Source organism: Anopheles ziemanni, chromosome 2, assembly GCF_943734765.1.
Source record: "Anopheles ziemanni chromosome 2, idAnoZiCoDA_A2_x.2, whole genome shotgun sequence".
In the NCBI taxonomy this organism is placed as follows: Eukaryota; Metazoa; Arthropoda; class Insecta; order Diptera; family Culicidae; genus Anopheles; species Anopheles ziemanni.
In genome coordinates, this window is record NC_080705.1 from 79,005,292 (window position 1) to 79,032,039 (window position 26,748).

The window sequence follows — 26,748 nt, forward strand, 5'->3', positions numbered from 1 at the left end:
GCTGGAAACTCGGGCATGATTGGAATGGCCGATTAATGTTTTGCATAAAGCTAGAGGTGCGTGCGTATTATTCTTATACCCTTGATTCATATCTTTTGTAAAGAAAGGCAAAATTGTGTATTTCTATTGGTTAGGTAAGCGATTAAATTTTCTTATTCAAATATTGTTTGAACTGTGTAGTTTAACGCTTGAATTATTCAATATGAAAACATTGAATAAAATTTAATCAAAAGCAAACATCAAATAATAATGATTACCTTCATCGTTCCAACAAATATCCAACTTCTATCTATTCTCTTTCCCCCGTTGTTGTATTGGTCACCAGCGAAGGGACGATTCAATTTGTATATTTCATTACGTTGCTGACCCTGGAGGTTACCTTTTCCGGCGTCTTGTTTATTCTTGCCCGATCTTGTGTGCTTCCTATTTGTTCCCATCGAACTGGCGCTTTGGGGGGAGTTAAAGCGAGAGAAAAGAGAAAGCAGCATACACCAAAGCGCACATACAAGCAGTTGCGGTAGAACAACTCCTCGGCACAACACAGTGAGGTCCAAAAGGTCAATTGATGAGGTTCGGTTCGGAATGACATTTGTTCGTCTTCCTCCGAGCAGCAAAAAATGTCACTCTTTTTCGATCCTCTATTTGTTGGTGGTGTTACAAATTTTCTCCCTTAGAGTCAGGGGGCTTTTTGACAAAATACTCCGTTATTGTCATGCAATCCATCACATCGTGGCTTATGTGGGAAAACCACCGAAAAATGAATACATTTTTAGCATCATTGCAAAATGTTGGCAGATTTTCATTCCAGAAAGAAGGGTATCTGTTTGAATGTACAATTTTCTGAGCTGTCACTGGAAATAGAATCTGTTTTATTTCGTTTTCTTCTCGGGTTTTGTTTGCCTGACAAGCGATCTCCAAACGAATGTTCCTTGTGTTTTTTTTTCGTTTCGTTTTAATCTTTTTGGAAATTCAAATCTTCTCGACTTCACCTAATACTATTAAATGGCACTGTTAAATTAACCAATAGAAACCCAAGGCTACAAAACCGTTCTTCATGTTTTTCTGCAACAAACCAAACGCCACAACACAATCATGAAAAACAGTTTGCAATATGTGTTTTTCCAAATGTATCTTCATAAGAAGGCAGCCTAACGAACCTAATTCCAATCGACCTCCCCCTTTTCCATCGTGTTTTCTTGGCTGGCGCCAAGCATTAGCACAATTATCCGCACTCTTCGCTTGGTGATGCTCGCCTTCAGAAACAAGAGTGAGTCAGGAGGACAACCAAAAAGCGCCCATGAAGCCTTTTTTTTTTGGTTTTTTGCGAACGGGAAAACGAATGCTCTCTGTGCGGCGCCTTTCCAAAAACATGCATTGGTAAAAACAGTGCGCGCCAAACGGAAAAACAAAACACAAAAGATGGATTGGGCACGTGCATGATTTCTTTCCCTCCCTCTCTCTCCCTGGGACGCTTCGTCGCGGCACGATGAAATTAAGCATAATGATCGGAAATGCTATTCACGGCTCGTTTTTCAATCCGCCCCACCGTCGTGTGGGCAAGTTTGGAAAATCGTTAGCCATCGCGGTAAGTGCGTGTGTGTCTGGGGCGTTGTTTTTATTTCGGTCTTGCTCAATATCGCCACTTGAAATCTCACGGCCAAAGGACCCCGTGGCCTTTAAGATGTATATGCCCCCTTGGAAAGTAAAGTGAATTCAAAAACGCAGATGAAAGAGAATTTTCTCATGAACGCCGCCCGCTCGCGCGAAGGTGACGAGGGCTGCTTGCCGAATAGAATTTTCGTCCCTAATTGTGAAACGATTTGCTCGACCGTTGTGTAGAGCCGCAACCAATAAAATTAAACGAAGATAAAGCTCGCTTTATTTCAATCAGCCCAGATTTCCCGGCAACACTTTACACTCTCCTCGGGGAGTGTTGCGAGACAAACAGATAAATCTGGGGAGCAGTTTAATTAACTTTGGGTTTCTTCGGTTCGAGAGTGTATGTACGTACCGATCGAACGGGGGGAGTACATTATTGTGCCAGAAAATGAAGTCAGCGTGTGTTAGATAATGTTTGCCGGTAAAGAGTTATTCGCTGAACAAACATTTTGGGTAAATACTTTGTACTTTAAAACTGAGGCACACGCTTTGCTCTATGCAAAACATTCATCTTCCATCCAGGCATAACACTTTGATGATGACCACACTTGACCAATTTTCCATGCGTAACGTTTTGGAAATTTACCCTTATGCACATCAATGGAAATCCCACCTGCAAGTGAGGGTTTTCTACCGCTGTCATCATAATTAGTGGGAAAATGCATCCACTGGAGGACATTTTATAATGAACGAGACACAAAGGAAATGAAATGTGAGGGAAACAAAGTGTATTGATTGAAATATTACGGTGGCGCGTGCCTATTTGCATGAGTCATTGGAATTTTCCTTAATTTCATCCGGATTTCATCCGTTGCATCTGTGTAACATTATGAGCAATAGTGAAGTGAGGCATATGTTTGCAAGTTTCCAATAATTTAGCAATGGACATGAAAATTGTTGCAAACCATGTATGAATGAAATCATCGGTGCACTGAGGGCGCACGAATTTTCCTCATTGTTATTCACCCGATTTGTTGCACATCATCCGTGCATTGGTTGGTGGTTGTTTTCTCCGAATTAAGGCAATAATCATTGCTTTCTTATCAACGTAACGGCAGGAAGGAAAAAAGCAAAAAGAATGATGCATTCACCACGGTGGATGTTAATTACGCCGTTCGGAGGGGGTGTACAATTGGCGCACAAATTCAACCACCCAACCACCCAACACCACCATCGGATCCTAATAAATTATTTCATTGCCCTGGGTTGCATGTTTAGATCACAATCGCGTTCGCTGCACACGCAGCCTCGGTCCCCATCCTCTTAAGGCGATTTAACGCCATCGAATCGAAGCGAAGAAGCTGCTTTTGCTGTCATTGACTTTTACTTTTCAATGTCAGTCTTTACCGTCGTCCGCGGCGGCGCCATTGCATACAAAGGCGGAAATCCGGACACAAGTGAATGAATTGTGGCAACTTTTTATCCGCGGTTCCATGTCCCCTCTCCTCCACTGTGCCCTTTGAAGACTAAGAAGGCGCATCTCGCGATGCTTACTATTGTTCCGCGTAGGAGGCGGGAGGGAAAATTGAAAGATTTCACTTTTTTCTTCCCCTGCAATTACAACCAGTCCATGGGGAGGGGTTGTGTATGTGCGTGTGTGCCGCTCGCAACGGTTACGGAGGACTGTCGATAAAATTATACCGCACCTGATCTTCCTTACCAACTCCCATCGTACGATGGCCACAAAACGTCAGCTTCAGCGAGGCTGGTCCGGTTGGCTTTGAGCGCTTGTGGCACGACCAAGTGGACTCCGGCTTTAGAGACATTAAATTTCAATTTAAATGTTATCCAAATGATTAAAAGATAGAGAACCGGTAGAAACCCCAGGCGAAAGTAATCTCACTTTTAATGGACTCAACTTAAACAGATGAGTCCGTGGTATCACCGTACATAATTTCTTGTGCGAGATTGATGTATTTGTTTGGTGTATTACAAATGGAAAACATATTAGCAATCTGACTGACGTTCCAATTTGCAGAAACATTAATTAAAGACCATTTTAAAGATTTATCTTCGTTCGTTTCATTAAAAAGAAATGCTGCAAATGCAGTATTAATCATTGATGGGATTTTTAAAGGAAATGTTTGACCATGTTAATATGGTTGACCATGTGGTGCAAGCATAAAAAATATAAATATGCTACACGTGTTCCAAACCCTATCCCCAAACACAATTCCGTTAACTCCTTTCATCTGGGGCTGTGCTATTTATTTTACTTTTTTGTCTGTTCTTGTGTTTTCCCTTACTACAACCATTCATTCCCAATTTTACCCTCGACGCGCGCTGTTGTTTTCCGACATCTGTTTCATTTGTTGCTCTTTCTTTGAGCTATATACTTTGTTTTTTTTTTCTTCTTTCAAATGTTTTGCTTCGCGAACATGAATGAATGAACCTCTGGTCTGTTTTTTTTTTGTTGTTGTTGCAAGTGAAAGGGAGACACGGCCCCGTCTCGTGGTGATCTTGTTCGTGAGCTGACGAGGCTGACCGACCGAGTATTGTGCTTTTTATAGAATTGCGTTTTCGGCGGTGGTGGTGGAAGCCTTTCGTTTCGTCTTACCTCGACGGGGTCGGCGGCTAGGGTTTTTCAATTCAGTAAAACCACTGGCAGCTTGACCTGGTTTCGTCGAACCGCGTGTTGCTGTTGACGCATGCCCGTATAGCGGTTTCCGTGGTGTAGTGGTTATCACATCCGCCTAACACGCGGAAGGCCCCCGGTTCGATCCCGGGCGGAAACAGGCTGAATCTTTTTTACATCTCAAATTCATGCTAAGGACACACATTTTTAATTTCTCCCAAATTTTAATGCGCCCGATAGAAGTTGTAAATTGTAGGAAGATTGTAATTCTACCATATTCAACTGAACGTGGGCGCCACTGGGTGGCTGGGAATCGCATGCGATTATGCAAATTATCACACGTTTTTTCGCTGCGCGTAGGTAGTGTCACTAAAACCACCCACCTGCAGAAATACCAACGCCTGTGGCGCGATGGCGTTTGTAAGGCGGGCAGACACAGGCCCGTGCGTGGGTTTTCCTTCGAGCCACCAAACGGACAGCTTCCATCGAGCCCTCTCGAATGTTGTACGGTGTATCCTTCGGCCATATTTTACCAAAACAGCTGGCGTTCAAGGCGTGTTTTGAGTTTTAATGTTTGATCAAATGTAAGCAAGGCAAACAAAAATTGTGAAGTGAAAATTTTCACTCGCCACATGTTGTTATTTTCATGCTGGAAAAGCGAGATGATAGAAGAATAATATTGAGTTTTCAAATGTGGGGCACACATGTGGTCAATGTGGTGTGTCACTACCCGCATTTGGATGAAGTGAAAATCAGCAATAAAGTGCTAAAGTGCATTACGGTACGCGAACTTGTGTTTCCATCCGATGCAACCAGCACCTTCCCTCCTTCGGTTCGTCGGTTGATCGTGGACAAGAACCCTCCAGCGGGGCCCAGGATCGATCCCTTCTCGCGTGCCTCTACACGTGCGCGACCTGGTTGCCGAGTGCCTGCTGCCATGGCCAACTCGCAGGAACAGCGCAGCGCAGCGCAGTCATCATCTACGAGCGCGAAAATTGATATTGAAGTAAATTGAATTAAACTCCGGTGCTGCCTCCGGGAGCGCGCATAATTAAATGTTTCCTCTTTAAAGTGAACCTGCCCGGGGATGGATGGTGGAATGTTTGTTGCCACTGCAATCTCTGGTCGCACCAAGTGTGTGTGTGCCCCATACGTGCATCGGGAGATGGGGAAACAACACACAAGAGCCGGGAAGGAGGAAAGGCCTCAGCGTCGTTGGAGTGTTCTATTCCTGCATGCATCAGCAACATCATCATCGCCATTGCAACCGGGCGTACACTTCATTCTACACCACACTCACCGTGTGTGTGTGTTTGGGCGCATATTTGTGCATTTTTCGCCGGCCAATCTATCGTCTCGCGTTTCCTCGGCAAGGGATGACTGAAGGCACAGTTTTGGCCCCGCTGGAAACCCTCGGAAACCGGGAGAAGAGTTTTTCTAAGAGCTTGAAGAGTTGCCCAGCGATGCGATGGTAAGGTTCTTCGTGATGGTTAAGGCGTGTTGATTCGCTGCCTCGGATAAGGGTTTGCTTTTTGCAATGGCTTTCGAAAGGTTTCATGGGCGAAAATGTTAGGAACAACTTCGTTTGTTTGAGTTAACCACATCCAGTTGAGAGTTGACGTTCGTTGAAAAAAAGGATTCGTTTGATTGGTTATTATCCTGCAAACAGCACTCAGCAAAACCATTACGGCTAACAATTTAGAGCGTTCAATCTTAAGCACAAATTTTGACAAATTGCAATTTGGTAGAAGCCATCTTTCTAAATAAAGCACACTGATTAATAAAGCGGCTTGGTTTCGCCAACGCAAGTGGAAAACAACTCGCATCCGAGGCTCCACAGAAAATGGGAGAATCACGAGAAAGTAACCTGTCGCGACGTGCTTTTCTTAGGGTTGTCGCTCCTCTTCTTCTGTCCCGTGGAGGAAAGCTTACCCCGCTCCTGTCACGAACCTTTGATGTAGGCGTTTCCCGAGCTTCGGCGTCCTTCTCATCAGCCGCGCAGCGGGCAGAGATTTATACGTATTTATTCGACTATCAATATGAATAATTACGCGTGGGTGAGAAAGGTTCCCTAGTGGCCCTAGCGCCACGACGCCACCGGCACCGAGGGATAAATTTCGGACGCTAATGAGACATAAGGATCGATGTGGGCTTTGATACGATAAGCTTTTCGATCGAATGGTTTTCGTGAGCACTCTTGGAGAGACTTCTCCTCGATCGCGGTCACACGTCGTTTGCGGCTGTCGTCTTAAAGATTGCGCCCACGTCCGATCTTTCCCATGAAACTGTGCCAAATTTGGTGAATCGAGGTTTTGGAATATGCCTTAAATGGTATACGTACGTTGTGTAGAGCTGCTAGAGATTGACGTTTGAGCAAACCAAAGTCTGATCGTTAAATGTTTGTTTTCCCTGTGGACAGTGTAACTCATTTTGTTTTTGTTTCCCTTCCACCACCGAACGCAGGGCCGGCACACAAAGACTGGACAACTCGCTGCCATTAAGGTGATGGACGTCACCGAGGAGGAGGAGGAAGAGATCAAGCTCGAGATCAACGTATTAAAGAAATATTCCAACCATCGCAACATTGCCACGTACTACGGTGCATTTATCAAAAAGACGCCCGCCGGCAAGGACGACCAGCTGTGGCTGGTGATGGAGTACTGCGGGGCCGGTTCCGTCACCGACCTGGTCAAGTCGACCAAGGGCCAGAGCCTGAAGGAGGAGTGGATCGCGTACATCTGCCGCGAGATTCTGCGCGGCCTGAGCTACCTGCACACGAACAAGGTGATACACCGCGACATCAAGGGCCAGAACGTGCTGCTGACGGACAACGCCGAGGTGAAGCTGGTCGACTTCGGTGTGTCGGCCCAGCTGGACAAAACCATCGGACGGCGGAACACGTTTATCGGTAAGGGGAAGGAACGAATCTTTTCCACAATTGGGATAGTCACTAATTTTTTCTTTCTTTTTTGCAGGTACGCCCTACTGGATGGCGCCGGAAGTTATAGCTTGTGATGAAAACCGGGACGCCACTTACGACAACCGGTCCGATCTCTGGTCACTAGGTATTACCGCGCTGGAAATGGCCGAATCGCAGCCGCCGCTGTGCGACCTCCATCCGATGCGAGCGCTCTTTCTAATTCCGCGCAATCCGCCGCCCCGCATGAAGTCGAAGAAATGGTCCAAGAAGTTCCACAGCTTTATCGACACCGTGCTGGGTAAGAGGAAATGATACGAAACGCAGGTTTGCCTGCTGGTCAGCTGGATTCTCATCCTTTTTTTTCCTGCAGTGAAAGACTACCACCAACGGCCTTACACGGAGCAGTTACTGAAGCATCCTTTCATCAAAGAACAACCAACAGAAAGACAAGTTAGAATACAACTTAAAGACCATATCGATAGGTAAGAAGTGTGCCGAATTTTATGCCGGTAAAAAGGTTACTAAACTCCTGACACACGCTTGTCTCTCGTCAGGTGTAAGAAGCGCAAGCAGGAGAAGGAACGCGACGACTATCGCTACTCGGGCTCCGAGAATGACGACGACGATGGTCAGACGGCGGGCGAACCTTCTTCGATCATTCAGGCACCGGGCAACGACACTCTGCGGCGTACGTTCCACCAGATTCAGGAGGGTCGGATGCAAAACGCCGAACAGCAGCAGCCACCGAACCGTAACCAGAAGCCACAACCTGTAAGAAAGTGAAACTTCCAAACCCTTTGTTTCGAACGTGTGGTCACTAACCGTATGTTGTTGTTTCGTTTTTGTGGCGCCCTTCTTCAGCGAGACGAAAGAAGTAAACCGCCTCCCCCAGTGGAAGAACCGGGGCCACCATCACGACCTCAGTTGCCCCAGCGGTTGATAGTGGTACCGGATCCGCCGGCCAACAGCAACGCCAATCGACCCCTGCCGCCGACACCCCGCAGCAGCAGCGGCTCCTCCTCCCAGCAGCCGCAACAGCCATCGTCCCAGACGCCGCAGCAACCGGCACGCAATCAGCAGAACTTCTTCAAACCGGTGGTAAGTAATCGTCGGCACACATATCCGCCCACGTCGTGACACCAACCTGCAGCTAGGTAGGATACACCGTGCGCAATAATATGTGTATCCACAATAATATCCACAAACTGAACGAAACGTAAACGGACGAAATTGACGAGAAATGAGGACCCTTTTTCTATGGACGCTTTCTGATGATGCTGTTACTATATCCTAGTGTTAGTTGCTGTTTTATTTCTGTGTAGTCTTGTTGTTGTTTCTCGCTTCAATGTTGAATGGTGTTACACTTTTTCGTCTTACATTCGATCGGTGTACATTCTTCTGTTTTTCTTCTCTGTTGTTCGTTTTATATCTTTTCTAGTCTAGTCTATCAAATGAAGATATTTTCCTTCTTTTTTTTTTTGCAAAATAGTATATTTTTTTTAAATGGTTTTTTTCACTTATTTCTGTTTTTAACAAAATCACCAAATTATATGCAACTTATTATTTAAAACAAAAAAAAATGTATAAACACCTATCGGCACTGTTTCAAAACTAGCAATAAGCACCGATATACGTAACACAATGGACACCTACTACAACAAGCACTTACACACAAAACGAAACAAACAAAACAATTGACACGTATCTTCTATAATTCTGTTTGTCCGACCTTTGTTTCCTGTTCGTTCGCTAAACATTGTTTGTTCGTTCGTTTATTTAAACATATATTCCAACAACCAACAAAACCCAAAATCTGTAAATATGATGAATTTGGCGCTGGCGTGGGTGCATTCGCTTGCTCCTCACGCTCCGTGTGTTCACTGGCCACTTCACTGGTTCGCGAACTGCACTAACTACCGGCTGGCTGACTGGCTGCGTGTGGCGCCTGGCACACGTACGATTTTGCACACGATGAAACGACGTTCCCGACGATGATGGCCGCGCCCGCTCCTTCGCTAACGGCTTACTGCGTCCTATTGTTGCCTCACGCAATACGCACAAACAAACAACACCAAACCACGGCTATCATCTTCCTCCTTCCTGCCTGCAGCTGCCACCGAGACGACCAGAGGTAAGCCCCGCTATCGACACTCGAATCGCTTCTAAACCATCCTGCGCGTTCCCATTTCTGTCCGTTTTTGTTTTGATGTCGCTTTGCTCTCCTTCCTCTGCACTGTTGTATCGTCTTTTATCTGTTGTCTGTTTGTTAACGCTTCCCGCTTTCTATGTACGTTAGATATATAAAGCCTATATAGCTCTAAAGTTATTTGCGATATACCTTCTATACCACAATTTTGTTACGATAGTTTTCGACTTTTGACGATAAGGAAGGTGTACGTAGACGACATCTTCGTCTTTTAGCGTGAGAGAAGTGACGATGACGACCTTCAAAATACAACTGACACAATATTTTTACAATGCTTGCTATACTCTCTGGCGTACTGACAACAAATGAAGTTACGAATCATTCCACTTTTCGATCGTTGGACGTGCGTGCATTCGAGTGGAATTATTAATCCTTACGTTCTCTGTAACCCTTTTCCCCCCCCTTTCCAAACTTTCTGTAAAAGTTATGCTTCAAAAGAAGATGTGTTTTGGTTTTTAATAAATGCAACGATAAAATATCGTGTTGTTTATGGATCGCTTGCAATGTTTAACCCGCAGCTCTTGATTTAACCCTCAGTTTCTCATGCCATTTTTCTAAAAACAAACTAAAGAATCGATAATGAAATATCATGATTATTTCATCTGACATGTGCATCCTGTTGAACTAATAATAACATTTATTAATGTGAGTAGGTTACATTAATCTAAAGCATTTTCTTCGAAATTACAAAACAGTTTAACCAAATGGATAAAATAGATTGTGTTTCGAAAACAACAACTGGATTATACAACGCGATTCTATTCGCGATTAATTTCTTCTTATGTTTCATCTTTGAACTCTTTCGATTGTATCCTTACTTTGTGTTTTACAATTGAAAGTATTGATTGTGTTTTGCTTGTTGTTTCATTGTTCTAATAAATAAACAAATCGCTGAAATTGATGAAGTAATCGCTTTCAGTAATGAATAATTAACTCTAGAAATGCTCCTAACATATAAAAAAAACATTCATTGCTGCATAATTATTTGCAGCCAAAGTTTGTGTGGCCTATGCACACGTACACGAGAGTTCAACATTAATCGGTGATCTTTTCTACCATTTTTTTTTCATTTTTTCTTCCACCCAAATATCCCCTATCCTAACGTCTTGTTCAAACTTCCACCGAATAAATGCTGGTCCATGGTTTCGAAATGGAACTGAATCCCTTGTTTTTGCTACGGGGAAATGGCGGATGACGATGATGACGAACAACAACCTACCTACCTCCTATCGATAATGGACTTCGACACTTATATTTGACAAAATGGCAACATGAAAAACAACCTTCGTATATTCCCTCTCGATGAAATGGATTGATTCGCACTGATTCCAACATTGCATTGAACACGTAACGCAAAAATGTCCCCACGCACCACCATCCGTCTCGGTCGGTCGGCCCCCCCAAAAAAGGATTTGGATATGCTGGCCGCACAGCTTAATGAACTGGGCGTCTCATCAACCTCCTCCTCCTCCTCCCCGCAGCAGTCGCAGCAGGCGCAGCCGGAAGCGCCCCCGCGGAACAATCGGCCCCAGCCCGGCCCGCCAGTGCCCGGCGGTGGTCAGTCACACCAGCAGCAGCAGCAACAGGTCAGTGCAGTCGGTGGCGGCGGCGGTAGTGCCGGCGGCGGCATTGGTAAGTCGCCCGCCATCGCCCCCAACGGCAACAATAACAGCAGCAATGGGGGCGGCGGGGGCAGTGGCAGCGGCGGTAACATCAATAACAATAACCATCATCCGCAACCGATCAATCCGCTCGATCCGATCGAGAGCTCCGACTCGGACTCGGAACCGGAGGAACCGAACGGCCGAACACGAAACGACGGCACGCTTCTGGCCAGCGATCCACCCATGCCACTGTAAGTATGCGCACGAACTGTGGGCCCGTTGGCCGGCCCGCACGGAACGACAGGGCTGACGCACTCGGTAGCGTTCTTCAGCTGTTTGTTTACTGGCAACGTTCTATTAAGTGCGGCAGCCTTGTTTCAATTCCAGCAATTTGTTGTCTATTTCTGTTAGATTATTATTTTACGAGTTTTTAATGGAAGGGAAGGCGAAAAGCAAGGAGCGTTTCATTCATCATTTTAAAAGTCATTCAAATCATTGGTTTTGAAACTTGGCATTGTTTCACCATGTGTTTTGAACAGTTTCTCTTCTTGTAAAATGAGGAAAATGATGTTGATTTTTTTTGTTTGATTTCAATATAAACAATTAACAATCATATACGTTAATAGTAAAAATGGAAAGTAAAACAAGTGCCATACTTCAAATGCAAAGGTTTGATATTACGTAAAAGAATAAAGAAGCTTCTTCTTTCTTCTTCTCATAGTGATAATATTCTTAAATCCATTGCGATCATTCGCTCATCACTAACGAATTATCATTGTTGTGTCTATCTTTTTCCTTTCTGCCTTCAATCTCTCTATATCGATCCATATCCAATCTACTGTTTTTTTTATATTTTCTCCTCTAAACACTCATTGATTTCTTTTTTTTGACGCACTTTCAATACCGGATGAAACTTATCATTTGCGTTTGACACTTTCCTCCTTTTGATCTTATCTGATTCGTCCGCATATATTTTTTTATTCTCGTGCACTCGTGGCTTTGCCTTCCTCTGGCTGGCTGTGTGTCATCCTTTTTTTCCATTTCTTCATACGAACCCATCCTCCCGTCCGCTTATCCCGTCGGTTTGTTTTTCGCCTCTCTGTCCTCTGTTTTGTTTTTCGTTTTCGTTTTTGTTTTTGTTTTGGTTTGGATTTCCGTTATGTTCAGTCCCGAATTTTCCTATAGGACGGGCGGTTTGGGAGTGCTCGCCGAATCCGACCAGAACAATCAGTCCACGTCGAGCACGCCGGGCGGCGGGGGTGGCGTCGGCGGTGGCGCCGGGGTCGCCCTGCCGCCCACGAGCGGGGGCAGTAGCGGTGGCGGTGGCGGTGGTGGTGGAGGTGGACCCCCGAATCGACCGTTACCTCCCACACCGGACGACGATGATGCGCAGGGCGACGGGACGCTCATCAAGCGGGTAAGTTTTTGCCTACAGATTGTATACATTAGCGTCCCTTCTCTTTTTTTTTCTTTTCATGCCCTCCAATCTCTGTGCTATCAGAGGCAGTTGGTTTTAGTTTTGCCACCCTTTCGCTATGTTTATCAGTTGTGTTCCGCGATTTCTGCGTGTTTCGTTTCGATTTGCTCCTTTTTACTCTCTGTCATCTTTGTGCCAACACATTACTATACACTATACATTTGGACGGCCCATGAAGAACATGTCTTGGTTTGGTAATTGGAAGTTTCTATATTTTCATGTTTAATGATTTTGAATGCGGTCATCGATTGTTGCCATCTCTTTTTGTTTTTTGATCTCTCTTCATCGTTATCGAACGAATGTTATTCCCTGTTATAACACTATTACCCTTTTTTCGATTTGTGTCTGATACATCATTTAATTTTAAAAGTATTCATTTCAATGTTTAATTTAATTAATTTTGAACAAATTTCTACCAAAATCATCATCACTAGTTAATAGTGTTTTCGAAATCCAACAACTATGCCCTTTTCCATTACTCGCCTTGTTTCTACTTCAGTACCATTTTGTTTGCCATTGTTCGTTCTTACCTTCGTTTTCACCCGTTTGCAAGTGCAAGTTCCAACCTTATATAGTTTACTTAAATTGCATTCGTTCACTATGTTAGACAGCAGACTTTTGGTTTAAAAAAAAGTGTATGTATCTCGTTCATGATACGTTCCTTTCTCTTTCTCTTTCTCTCTTTTTTATCTGTCCTGACCACCAACCCACACGCGGGGGGTTAGATTTTCAATCTAAAGTGGAAAAATTTCGAACTGCAAACCGTGAACTGTTTAGTAAATTGAACTTTTTTATCATTTCACTTTTCTGGTCGCATTATTACTATCTCGAGCAAAATATTATAGAGCATCTTTTAATCTTTTGGCATATTTACCCCCGTTTTTCGCACCTTAGTTTTTTTTTTTTTGGTTTGACAGCGAAAATTTTCTGTTATCTCCTCCCTTTCTTGGTACAAATAGTATTCTCGTTCTTACTTTCTATGTTTCCTTCGTTCGCTACTTGGTTGGCCTGGTAGAGAGTAACGTTGTCACCGTATCGTTATTGTTCGGTGACCAGTAGAACAGGGTTCAGTTGGTTTCTGGTTACTTTTAAAATGTTCATATATTTTTACCGGTTTGTTGTACTTTTGTATAAATGGATCAGTTTCTTACTTCTTCGTTAACATGTTTCCTGAGTTTTTATTTAGAATTGTTCTTCCTACGAAATTATTAGCTGGTTGGTTACGGTTACATGAAAAAATTGTCATTAGACCTCAAAATTAAAATATGATCTCTTTTGATTTTACCTTCCATATCCCTTATCCCGTTGGTTGATTTTGGTTATTCTACTTCAATTGGAACATTTTGACGAATAACGATCAACATGGACAACCGTTTTTGTCTTCTTTTCATTTTGAGATATGCACGCTTCGTTCTTGTCGTTCAATTTTGGGGCTATTGAAAATGTTTCTTATCAAACAATGTTCTACTCAATGTGCCTAGTTCAAGCTCGACGGCTCAAATCTCTGCACTCCGAGCTAAATTGCAAAGAAAAATTGTTTTGCTTACATTATTAATCCACGCTGGTCCTGCGATTCGTGGTCAGCTTCTTCACTTGAGAAACGCAACTTGCCGCTACGCCGCTTATACTGACTTTTCTGTCACGATAAATCGAGATAACCAAGTTGTTATACCAGTCATCCTCACACTCATGACACACTGCTTTCCATATAATGCTGCCACTGCTGGTGCCGCCGCTCCTCCCTGCCAAAGATCCGGAGCCCATGAACAGCTCCTCGCCGAAAGTGTCAGTGTTGTTCCTTGTTCGTTTCGTGTAAGCTTGCTTAGTCCCGCTCTGTGCCATGCCCCATTCCTGTTCCGAGTGTCGAAACAGTGCGATGCAAATGGTAGTGGTTTTAGGGGTGAACATGTTAGTTGCTTGAAGAAATTACTTTTCGAAATTTATTTACTTGCTGAACTTCTTCGCTTGTTCATTTGTTTTTTTTTGTCTGACGATCACCCACCAACATTCCTGGGGGTTTTGATGGATCATGCTAGGTGTATGATCGTTTACAAAATCATATTTCCACCCTCTCGGTTCATGAAGGTTCAACCTACAGTTGCACAGTTCTTATAGCCATTAGAATGATCGGGATCATACAACATACTTCCATAAAACATATCAAATTCGTAGTGTAGTGTTGGGAAATATCATACGGATAGGATTCTGGGACCGATATGAGTCGACTCGATCAGTATTTGATCACAAATCCAAGTGCCTCAGGATCCGGATTCACGATGGGGACTCAAAACCCCTCGAGAGTCCTTTCCGTAGATCATATTTAACGCGGTTCTAGTGTTCACAAATTGAACTGCATCATCAATCAGTTATTGCACTTTAGGCATTAGATGTGTTTTTGTTGCAATATATGCATCCATTTCTTCCATCATTCATCTGTTTTCGATGTTAGTGTAGCGATCTTAAACTGTTTAGCTCCGCATCCGTCCTTAAACTGCCATGCTGTCATGATAATCGCTTTACATAATGTAGGTGCATTATTTTCTATACGTACGGCGGAAGGTTTCTCCCAAGTGCATTGTAACACCGATTGGTCGTGGGGACACGGAAGGTTTGGGCGAGTTGTGTCTGGATCTATGGTTCTTCGCTCCTTTGGTCATCCATCATTAATTGTCGTGCTGTGTTCTCACATTCCTCACATCAGTAAACTCTAGAACCGGTGGAAAAAGCACAACATGTCACACACATTCTTAGATGAGCCAAACCCCCCTTACCGTTCCCCTTCCCCCGGGAAGTAGACGCAGCGTCCGAGCATGTAGTAAATTTTTGGACTGTAGTTTTTAAGCAATCATTACATTAGCCTTTAGTGTACCAATCGACAAACAAACCAAAAAACGTTCGCCCTTTCATATCGCGGCCGACAGAACTACGACAATAAGTCATCCTCGTCGATCGGCACGGCCACCACGTCGTCCGGCTCGACGACGCAATCGGAGAGCGACGAGGCGATACTGCGCGACTGGGATTTCGAGCGCTTCTTCCCCGCCAACGAGCGGCCCCGGCCGTCCCAGCGCCACTCGATGTCGGACAAAATGTCTTCCTCGGCTGCCGGCTCGCCGGCTGCTTCCGATCCGAACGGGCGCTTACGCGTGCTGGACCATAAATCCCGGAAGGAACTGGTGAACTCGGCCTCCTCGGTTAACCTAAACCTAGCGTTCGCCGAGAAGCGCAAGGTGGAGGAGATGAACAACAAGATTCGGCTGGAGGAGCGCGTCAAGAGTGAAATGTTTGCCCGCCAAATGAACAAGACCCCTTCGGTTGTGCCCAGTGCCAATGGCCAAAAGGGGGCGGCTCAATTCGCTCCGCAGCAGCAGCAGCAGCAGCAAGCGTTGGCTCATAAACGCCAGGAGTCGGATTCACGATCACCGCTCAACTTTGCCCGTGCGTTCCGGCGTGAGAATTCGGACTTTTTCCCACTGCTCAAGCGCCACTCGGCCATCATGGGTGAGCTGACGGCCGGAGGTTCGTCCGATGACGGCGGGAAGCTGATGCCCCCGGGAGGAGGGCTCGGACAGCAGGCGCAACAGCAGCGTTCCAGTGCCATCTTTTCACGCAGCAGCCGCAACAAGTTCGAACCGATACTGACCAACTTCTCGCTGAACAATCCGTCCGGCAGCGACGATGAGCGGCGCTCGTCCCGCGCCACTCCACCCCGTCCGGGGCAGGCCACGGCGGCGGCGACAGGAGGTGCAGGATCATCTCCGGGGATCGGTCCCGATGTGGGTACCGGTGGCAGCAGCAGTAGTAGTAGCGGCAGCGGGGGCACCGGAACCAACAACCATCAAGCGCATCTTCGACAGCAAAGTCCACTCGCTGCTACTGGCCGGAACATGGATTTCCTGCGGCCGCGTCGCGAGAAAACCGAATCTGTTATCTTCGTTCGCAATTCACCCAACCGGCAGCAGCAGCAGTCTTCACTGCTGTTTGACGGTTTACAGGTAAACACACACACACACACACAAACACACATACACACAACCCACAGGATAGGGATTACAAAGAGTAACGAGTTGAGCTAACTGGAGAACCGCGTTCTTCTTCATTCGGAGCGAGTTATCCTTGATGAGCAGCAAGCGTACTCCGAGCGATCCGGGTGTAAGCAAACGGTCCCCAACGGTCCCAAACGGGTAACTAAAACAATGGAAGAATTATTAATGTTAGAGAATGAACAGGACGTACTATTACGTCGTTATTGAAAGACTCTTCTACGTCAATTCAAACTGTGTTATGTTTTATAGAGATCTTATTAAGGTCCTCTTTGATTCTCGCGAAGTATAAAAAATTAAGTTGGGTAATTCAGATTCAGATTGATAGGATTTGAATGATTTTTCGCATCGATTTGGAGATTCTTGAATCTTGGAATGAGTGATTCATGCATCTCAAAGTGTCATGATTCATAGTTTGAATAACAGATAAATGAAGCTCCAAAAGTAACCAAATTAGGAAGAAAAGACCCTATTTTGTTGTTGCTTCATCAAAGAATCATGAAGATTGATGATTCATCAATGTTGTGAGAATCGAGTCCTCAGAGATTCGTGAATCAATCGGAATTAATCTGGGGTGAAAAATAGATGTGAATGATTCTCGTCAAAAGATTCATTAAAAGCTAAGACTCAACCCTAGTACAAATTCCATTGCTTTACCCCCGTTGGTGCCGGGAACATCGATTGCATCCCTCCCCGGATTGCCCTCCGGGTATGAGTGCTGCTACGATCAGGATTGTCCCAATTCACAACTCCTCCCCTCGGCAATACCACACGTCAATTGGAACGAATTCTTCCTGTCCAACCGGAATCCTCCATCCACCCCACACAAACACACACGACGCCCGCCGTCTGCAAAGAGCGATCGACCACGATTTACCTCAAAATTCCAAAATATGTGCCAGTCTGCTGTTGTTGTCCGTTTTGTAATAACAATACGTACGTGTGTTTCTAACTTGTCCCCAGTCCCATGTGTTTCACTCGCTCGCTCCTGTTGACTCATCATCAGTGATAATAATAATAATAATAATAATAATCTCCATTATCATCATCATCATCATTATCTCGAATGTGTTCGCTGCATGAAAAAGAAAAGAAGATACTGCTGCTGTGTTTGTATTGCGTTAGTTTAGCAAGAAAATTGAAAAAAATCATTTTCGTCTCCTGCGGAAGGAGCCAAATCGATCCAAAACAACGTTCTCTTCTATAGTTTAATATCGTCGAAAGTTCTCTTTGGCAATTTAATATTGGAAATCCCCTTTCTAACGCACAGTGATTAGATCATTTTTGATACAAATGAGAGCCAACATTCGATGCTTAAGCGGATGTTTTTATTTCACAATCGTTCTCGCATGGTTCACTAATTTCATTTAATAAATTTCCTACTTTTACCAGCTTTTCAGCAGTTTTATTTCAGGCGATCGATTTTCGTTAAGCGATTTACAGCAAGAAAAAAATGTCTTCATATCAATTCACACTCTATATTATTACCAGGTTTTGTAGACAGACGATAACCCTTCAATCTCATACGCAACATTGTACCGTTAGTGAGGATTGTAAATAACTGCATGTTGTGTGTTGTACTGTCATGGATTCCAAAATGATATTGCTGCTCCCTGCACCCTGTTTATGTTTTAAGCCACCCCTTGTGACATGTGTGCCCACGTTGTGTGTTATGGTTTTTCTTTTACTGTATGTTTGTTACTACTTTAGATGACTAACACTCAATAAATATGTGTACAATTATATGTTCCCCAGCCCCGCCTGTACTCACGTTCTGTACAACTACTAACCACTATCACGAATCACTACCGTAGGGTGAAGAGGGCAATTTTGTATGGGCTATGATTGGAAAATGCATTTTTCTCTTCCTTGCACCCGGGGAGGGAGGGCTCCGTCAGCAGCAATGCTATGGAAAGTTAAACTCAATCGATTCTTGTGTCGTTTCAGCGATATGTTGTTATCCACGAGGAAGCTTCAAAACTTTCATCACCTTTGTGTTAGCCCGGGTTTTGAAGCGGGGTTTGTTGACAGGGGTGTCCCGGTGGGCCTAGCAATTGTGTTCTTCTCATGATCATACCCTTCAGTATCCAACGAGATCGGAAGCCAATTATTTCCTCGAAGTTCACAAACCAACCCTCCAATGTATCTTTCATAGTACCACAATAATCACACACTTTGTGTGTGTTTCAATCTGGGTTTGAGGATGTGCTTAAAGTTTTGTCGACAGGAGAAATGAAAGCACCAAAAATAACTTTTGCTCGTGCTTTGTTTTCCATGTGCAACCACAATCTTCGTTTGTGAGATGGCTTGAACAGAACAAAACCCCAAGTTTTCTGTTTTTTTTTTCCCCGAATGAATGACCGAAGCGTTTTTAAACTCATATCTCACATGCCCCCTTCCCTGAAGCTACACGTAACTGACCCATTAATTTACATTGCATACCGTTGTGTACTACTCTTTCGCTTTCGTTTGTTTTATACCTTACATCGTTTCCTTTAAACCCGTTTGCCTAATTTTACGCTTCTACTACCACCAACCTCCTCTCTCTAGTGCCACAGTAACGTTCTAACGATTGACATTCTAATGGCAAATGCACTCAAAACTTTCCTCCCCCTCTCTCTCTCTCTTTCCTCTACTTCTCGATTCGTTCCGATTTCGTTTCCGTTTGCGTTTATCGTTTTCCTTATCGGAGATCTATTTTATCCGAAGTTACCAAAGCAATAATGTTGTTTTATAACTTTTGTTTCCTTCCTTTTTCTCACTGTTCTTTCACACCATTTTTCCCGCCATTTAGTCGATTCTTTCACCTATTCGTTCTGATACTACTGAACGTTGGTTACTGATGATTTTTCTTCTTCTCTTCCCATTTTGTGAACACGTGTGTTTGTTGATTGTTCTTCGTTACGGTAATACCACACTTCGCCACCAGAAGAACCGTTCCGGTGAGAACAGCAGCCTCGGTACGCCCGGTCAGCGAACGAGCAGTGTCCTGCCGGATCTACTTAGTCAGGCATCGCCGGCAACACCACCGAGACATGACAAATCGGCCAGCGAGGAGGTGAGTTGTTGGGTTTTGGGTTCGGTAGGTTTTCAGCATTTCGCTTCCCACATACGCTTCCCCCTTACGCCGCTACCCTTCCAGCCGATCCGACATTTACTAACAACACGAAAGAAATATGACACAACCACAAAGGGTTCCATCCATTCAATTTCCTTTCCCGGAACACCATGTTCGGCACAGATTCACACCTTATCCCTATGCTTTAATTTATCCTTCATATACACCTCTTGCCTACCCTCTGCATTATTGAAATCCCATCCGCAAAATATCATTGCTTACGATCCTGATGGAGTTTCGTTTAGTACACACCTTCCTTCCCCATTTAAATGCATTTGGGGCTCGTTTTTGACGGTGGGTTCACTCCGCGGTTGCTGGTGGCAATGGTGCGTCGTTACTGTGTGTGTATGTCTGTACCCTTGTGTGTTGCTTTTGACTTTGACTATGAACATTAAAATTTGTCCAAAAAACATTCGAAGATAGTTTATTGCCAATTGATGGCTATCCTGGAGAATACATTTTTGTAACGATGTTTCTCTTCAAATTAATTAATTTAAAAATTGTAAGTATCTATCTTTCATGATGTTGGATTTAATGTATTGTCGACTCATGCAATCTAAAACGCTTACCTAATGTTTCCCCCAATTGGAATGTTTTTTTATGTGAGATTTGACACGCTTATTATTTCATTTGCAATGTTTTATTGTAAATATACTGCATTTAATTTCCCTTAAAAAATACTCTTATTACCACATCTCACAAGAGTAATTTTTTTATAAATCTGTTCAATGTAACCGTCTGGTGATGGAATCACCCTCATAGCATTTGGTTTTGTGCTCCTAAACAATCTCTCCCGAGTTGGCTTGTTTTTTTTGCTGTTCGAAAAATCTAAACAAATTATGCTTCTTAATTATTGATGGCTCAAGTTCTACCACACTCTGTTGCTTCATTCATTTCGATGCTTTGTTGCTTTGTCGATCTAAAACATAACAGCATTTATTGTTTCCGTTTTCTGTTTTCTTCATTTTTTTTCTTAAATTACTGTTAAACATTTATTGTTTGTACTAATTTTATTTTCTTTTACTTTTATTTTACAAAACCTTACCTGCCTTCTCTCACGCAACCAATACGTCATCTAAACATCAATTGCAATTGAAACGAAAAAAAAAATGAATTAAAACGTAACAAAACTTTTATATTTATTGAAAACTACCTAAAACACTAAATACCACCACCGCCATAACCCGATAACAATTCGATACGTAAATTCGGAACCGGTACGCGCAATACCCCCACCGGGATTCGAAACAGTACCGGGCAGCCGTCAGCTCCTCCATGGCCGCCTCCCCCGCCAGCATGCAATCCAAGTCATTCCTTCTTGCTCAGAACAGTTCCAACGTAACCAACAACATCAGCAACAACAACAACGCCATCGTCATTGGCAACCCGGGGGCGGGCGGGATCCGAGGCAACAGCTCCTCCTCGCCCCACTCGACGGTGTCGAACTCATCGTCGTCCTCCCGCAACAACAGCCCCAACCACTCGATTAACACTAGACTCCTAAGCAGTAGTAGTAACAACAGTAGTAGTAGTGTCGTGGTCGTCAATCATAAAAGTGTCAATAACAATCATTTACTACCTCCCTCCTACCACCACCATCAACAACAACAACAACAACACCACCACCATCAATACCACAACAACCATCATCAACTGCATCATCTGCATCCTTCGTCGGGGCCGCCTCCGTTAACGTCGTCCTCGTCTTCGTCCTCGCCGATGGCGACCATGCCGATGCATCTGCAACATCATTACCAACAACATCAACCACAACAACAACAACCACAACAATCGGCCCTTCCGGTGTCGCCGTTTTCGCTCGCCCTACAACAGAAGCAGCGGAGCTTCCTGACGTTTGGCTTTGGCGCCCAGTCGGACGGTTCGGCCGCGTCCCGGCGCGAGAGCCACGTGAACGTGAACGTTACGCCGACGTCGCACGATGCCGCCAGTGATACGCCCGAGATTCGCAAGTACAAGAAACGCTTCAACTCGGAGATTCTCTGTGCGGCCCTGTGGGGCGTTAATCTGCTGATTGGCACCGAGAACGGGCTGATGTTGCTCGATCGTTCCGGCCAGGGAAAGGTACTATATTTGTTTTTCGGATGGTTATACAATCTTGAAATGATCGAGCGTTTTGACTAATGCGTTATTCTCCTAATCCGCGCAAACACACACACAGGTCTATCCACTGATATCCCGCCGGCGGTTCCAGCAGATGGAGGTACTCGAGGGCCAGAACATCCTGGTGACCATCTCGGGCAAGAAGAACCGGGTCCGCGTGTACTACCTGTCGTGGCTCAAGTCGAAGATTTTGCGCACCGATGGCCTAACCGACGTAAGTGGCACCGAGGAACTTGCCGTTTCAAGCTGATACATTTCCTATCCTTCTGCCTCTCCGCGTGTGTAGCAACAAGTGGAACGCCGCAACGGCTGGATCAATGTCGGCGATCTGCAGGGCGCCGTACACTTCAAGATCGTCAAGTACGAGCGCATCAAATTCCTGGTGATCGCCCTGAAGGACTCGATCGAAATCTACGCCTGGGCCCCGAAGCCGTACCACAAGTTTATGGCATTTAAGGTAAAACGAGTGTAAAGAAATTGAGAAAATGAAAACTAAGAAAATCTGTTGTCCCCTCCCTTTGCAGAGCTTCGGTGAGCTGATGCATCGTCCGCTGCTGGTCGATCTGACCGTCGAGGAGCAGACGCGGCTGAAGGTCATCTACGGCTCGGCGGAAGGCTTTCATGCGGTCGATCTCGACTCGGCCACCGTGTACGACATCTACCTTCCTAAGCATGTGAGTTAGCGATCCGTCATTACCGTTTGTGTCGTACCATTGTCGCCGTGTTTCAATAATGGCGCTCTCCGTTTGCCTCCACAACAGACTCAGGGTCCAATTTCGCCACACTGCATCGTGACGCTGCCAAACTCGAACGGCATGCAGCTGCTGCTGTGCTACGACAACGAGGGCGTCTACGTCAACACGATGGGCCGGGTGTCGAAGAACATTGTGCTACAGTGGGGCGAAATGCCCACCTCCGTGGCGTACATCGGAACCGGACAGATCATGGGCTGGGGTAACAAAGCAATCGAGGTACGTGTCCCTGGATCTCTAAGGGGATATAAAGATCACGGTTAGTAAACGTTCCCTTTTGGTGGTCGGTGGTGGTTCCCCTATTTCCAGATTCGTTCGGTCGAAACCGGCCACCTGGACGGTGTGTTTATGCACAAGAAGGCGCAGCGTCTCAAGTTCCTGTGCGAGCGGAACGATAAGGTTTTCTTCAGCAGTGCCAAAGGCGGCTCATCCTGTCAGATCTACTTCATGACGCTGAACAAACCGGGCATGGCCAACTGGTAGATCCCGCACATCCTACCCCCCGCGGTCAAAGCGGAGAAAGGAGTGGAGGATAAAGCGGTAGGACGGACAGCAGGGTGAGTGGCAGCCACGAATCAATGATGCGCGAATAAGGAGCGCAATAATATTAGCAACAGTAGTAGCGTGGTTAGAGGAGAAGTGGTATAGCATAAACAGAAACGACAGTAGAGAGAGAGAAAGAGAGAGCAAACAGATAAATGGAAGCAGCAGTAAACACACTATATTATAGCCGTAACGTAAAACTGACGGGATGTAGAAAACGATTCTTTCAACACAACAACAACAACAACAACAACAACAAATCGGAGCACATTATTTCACAAGTATGTGCCGTTAGGTAATAGTAAGAAAAAACAAGTAACATTAGCAAACGCGTTCTGTTGAAGAAGCGCACATCTTTCCACCACACGCGGAACAGGAAACACAAGTATACCCCTCCTGGCTCCCCAAGGACATACACAATCATACACATTCATGCAAACACCCTCAGACACACACAGTAACATAATTGAACACATAAATCGTAATGAGCAGGAAATCTTTTTACTCTAGAAATAGTAGCAATCATGTAAACTAATTATTAGCAGCAAAGTAAAGAAGAAAAGAAAACAAGATAGCGAGAGACGCCGAGGCACAGAGTAAGAGAGCCCACGAAACAAATCTTTTTCGCAAACAACAAACGCACCCCCAAAACGAACAAAACACACACGATCGATCCGGTCGGTGGTCGGGTTGTTGGAAAAACAGTCTAGACTTACCAAGTAGATAACGGGAAATACACATATGAAGTGCACTGGCAAGGTAAGGTAGAAGTAATAGTGGACCTAAGGAACGATTTTACACACCAGCCAGTGTTTTTTTTTTTCCTGGTAACGAGAACGTTTAAACGAAATCTTGTGAAAAGTATCTCGCTGGTGCGCGGCGTGTTGGTGGCAGGTTGCTTCCATTTTAAACCGTTCACACTTAGGCCTCCTCCTTCTCCTCCTCCACCACGTCACGTTGGTTTTTGGGATAGCATTTTCCCGTGTGTAGAGGGAGGTTAGAAAAACGCATTTTTTAAACGAGCATCATCTCCCATCACAGGGCGCGTGGTATATATTTATTATTATCATCACGATTATCGCCCCCGGCGTGCGGCGGTATCAGGGGGAGATAACGAACAACCGACTTGAAACAATCAATTATTAACAGAAAACTTCGGGACTCGAACAAAGCAAAGCAACCCGAGCAAAAGCAGTATTAATCGATTAGATTGGCTGACATTAAATTTCATCGGTTTACCATGGCAATGCGTTCTCGATCGAGAACCGTTGCTATGGGTTACGGAAAAGAAATCGATCACCAGCTTTTTCGATTAACGCTGCTCGGGGAAAGATAATGGTAAACAGATAGTCAAAAAAAAAAAAACGTGTCGCGTGCGATAGGAAATGAAATGTTTTGAATAGAACGGCGTAGGTTGGGTTTGTGAAACAGAAAGATCGTGCTAAACAAAACACTTCCCAGAAAAGACCTATCAGCGGGAGAAACCATTTTTCTCACGAGGAATCTGAAGAATCTAATATGTAGGAAACAAGTCGCTAAAAACAACGGCAGGGCATTTCAATTACGGCCGCCGAGGTGGAGTATGTCTGGCAAGGTCGAAGAAGAGCAGAGGAATTCTGCCAACGAAGAAGATGATGGGTGGATGGTAGATTATGAGAACGTTATGCTTTTCTGTCGTAGCATTATAATTTGTTGATACTCTGTCCTACATTTTTTTAAACAATAAATCAATTTGAACTCTCTCGAAGGATATAACACACTATATGTATTGGATGAAGAACAAATAAACAAGTAATGGGAAAGCCACTTTCCCCGAACCATTTAGCTATATCATAGTGAAACACGCCATCATTTTTCAGACTTAATCAAAAAGTAACAACCACTGCTAATGTAGAGCGACTACTACACACGAAAAGCACACTGTTGCCTCCAAGCCGTCGTGCTCCAAGATTAAGAGTTTTCCCATTTTTTACCTTTCATATACGGTTGCGAACGAAGTTGCAGCGAGAGGAAGGAAGAAGAACAAAGCTAAAACACGCATTAAATATACACTCTGACAGTCTCTGTATTCTATTGTAATTTAACTCGTCTATGGTTCTTACTTATCGACTATCGGTGCATAACACTTCGAACGGCGGGGGCATTCGTTTGTACACGTCCCTTTTTTTTATTTAACCCTTCCCGCCCTACTGGAACCGCGAACGACGAATGGAAGGATTTTTTATACAAATACGATCGGACGACGGGAAAACTGTTTGTAAAAGGGAAAAGACGATCGTTTACACAGAACAATCTAACCGCCTGTTTTACATACCAAGGCGAGAGGGTTTTGTGCGTCAAATGTGACACTTCCGTGTGCTTTTGAACACCATCTAGAGCATAAGAGTCAGAGAAAACCCGTTTGTGGCCATTTATCTTTCGTCGATAGAATCATTTACCGTACCATCCGGGTCATGGTTCGTTTACATTGGCTCATGAAACGCAAGAACGGTATCGGTATAATGTGATTATTTAAGACGCGTTTCTTTTATTTTACAACCTTTTCACTTCTTTTATTGTAACGGTCGTTCGTGTGCTGTATTTCCTTCGATCAAGCAATATAGAGTTTATGATACATCCCCGGCAAAGTGCATCAGTTTTAAACGTGAAGTGCGAATCCTCGGCGAACAGTGGGGCAGTTTTGGCAGTTGGATCAAAATGGTATCTTTCCAGCTGTTCGGTTGATGGAGGAAATGTAGGGGAACGAACCAGGCCTTGGGAATACGGATGAATCGAAGCAATGATCGCGGAGAATAGAATGGAAGGTTCGTTTAAACTTTTTAAAAGTATATTTCTTTTTAGTACGATCTTTTTCCATATACAATATAACAATGCATATATCTACACACGGCGAACAAAAACACAAACACACACACACACACTTCGTAACGGTATCGAGAAGATAGTATTTTATTTTTTCTCACTTATATAGCTCGAAGTATAAATGCGAAAAGAAAACAGGAGGACCCCGCAAGGAGTCGGATTATTGAGCCAACCTAGTGTAATGTGTGTCGGTTTGTTTGTCGGTATGCAAGTAAAATGCGATCAGAACAAGAGACGAAACGCGGGCACAAGCATAAGTGGGACATAAGAAGAGAGAATTTGGCTAGGGATTAAACTGCACTTTGAGGATAAGGAGAAAAAAATTAACAGAAACAATAGAAGAAAATGAGCAGTTGGTTGAAGGAGCGTAACGGTTAGGCGTATAAGCAGTGAACAAAATATATATACCGAATGTGAAAACTAACGGCGGGAGTAGTGTTCACTATTGGGGTAACTCGATCAATCTTCCTGTAGGATTTAGTTTAATGTGGTTTAGTTTTTTTTTTTTTTTGGTTTTAAATCCCAACGTTTTTTAAAGCAGCTTAAGCAAACAGTGAGATGACTGCTATTGCTCCATTAATGATTCAAGCGAGCGACGGGGATGATGTGATGCAAACACAAGAAAAAAGTCACATAAACACTAAACAAATCGACAGACGAAACATCCAAACACACAAACGAGTAAACGACACTCTATCACGAAGTCATGCTATCTCTCTATCTCTGTTTTTTGAATTAGCAATCCGTAATACGTAGCCTGTAAGATGATTTGAACGGAACACGGAACGTAAATTGGGTAGTAGTTTGTGCATGATGCAGCCAGTAAGAAGTGCTCGCGGAAGCTGTTGCGCGGAGTTTGGTAAGGCAG

General features: G+C 44.4%; 1 protein-coding gene and 1 non-coding gene across 2 annotated transcripts in view; both read left to right on the forward strand.

Moving 5' to 3' along the window:
- Nucleotides 1–22,958, forward strand: part of LOC131288758 (serine/threonine-protein kinase mig-15) — a 41,824-nt gene extending 18,866 nt beyond the window's left edge. Inside the window, exons 4-19 of the mRNA XM_058317935.1 lie at nt 6,698–7,142; nt 7,210–7,452; nt 7,525–7,636; nt 7,709–7,925; nt 8,016–8,252; nt 9,265–9,285; nt 10,770–11,215; nt 12,132–12,381; nt 15,363–16,436; nt 19,414–19,542; nt 20,854–21,684; nt 21,782–21,937; nt 22,010–22,180; nt 22,248–22,397; nt 22,485–22,694; nt 22,785–22,958. Coding sequence (XP_058173918.1) covers nt 6,698–7,142; nt 7,210–7,452; nt 7,525–7,636; nt 7,709–7,925; nt 8,016–8,252; nt 9,265–9,285; nt 10,770–11,215; nt 12,132–12,381; nt 15,363–16,436; nt 19,414–19,542; nt 20,854–21,684; nt 21,782–21,937; nt 22,010–22,180; nt 22,248–22,397; nt 22,485–22,694; nt 22,785–22,958 — 4,866 coding nt within the window. The remainder of the gene's footprint in view (nt 1–6,697; nt 7,143–7,209; nt 7,453–7,524; nt 7,637–7,708; nt 7,926–8,015; nt 8,253–9,264; nt 9,286–10,769; nt 11,216–12,131; nt 12,382–15,362; nt 16,437–19,413; nt 19,543–20,853; nt 21,685–21,781; nt 21,938–22,009; nt 22,181–22,247; nt 22,398–22,484; nt 22,695–22,784) is intronic.
- Nucleotides 4,322–4,394, forward strand: Trnav-aac (transfer RNA valine (anticodon AAC)). Its single transcript has one exon. It is a non-coding gene; the product is annotated as a tRNA-Val (tRNA).
- Nucleotides 22,959–26,748: the final 3,790 nt, after the last annotated feature.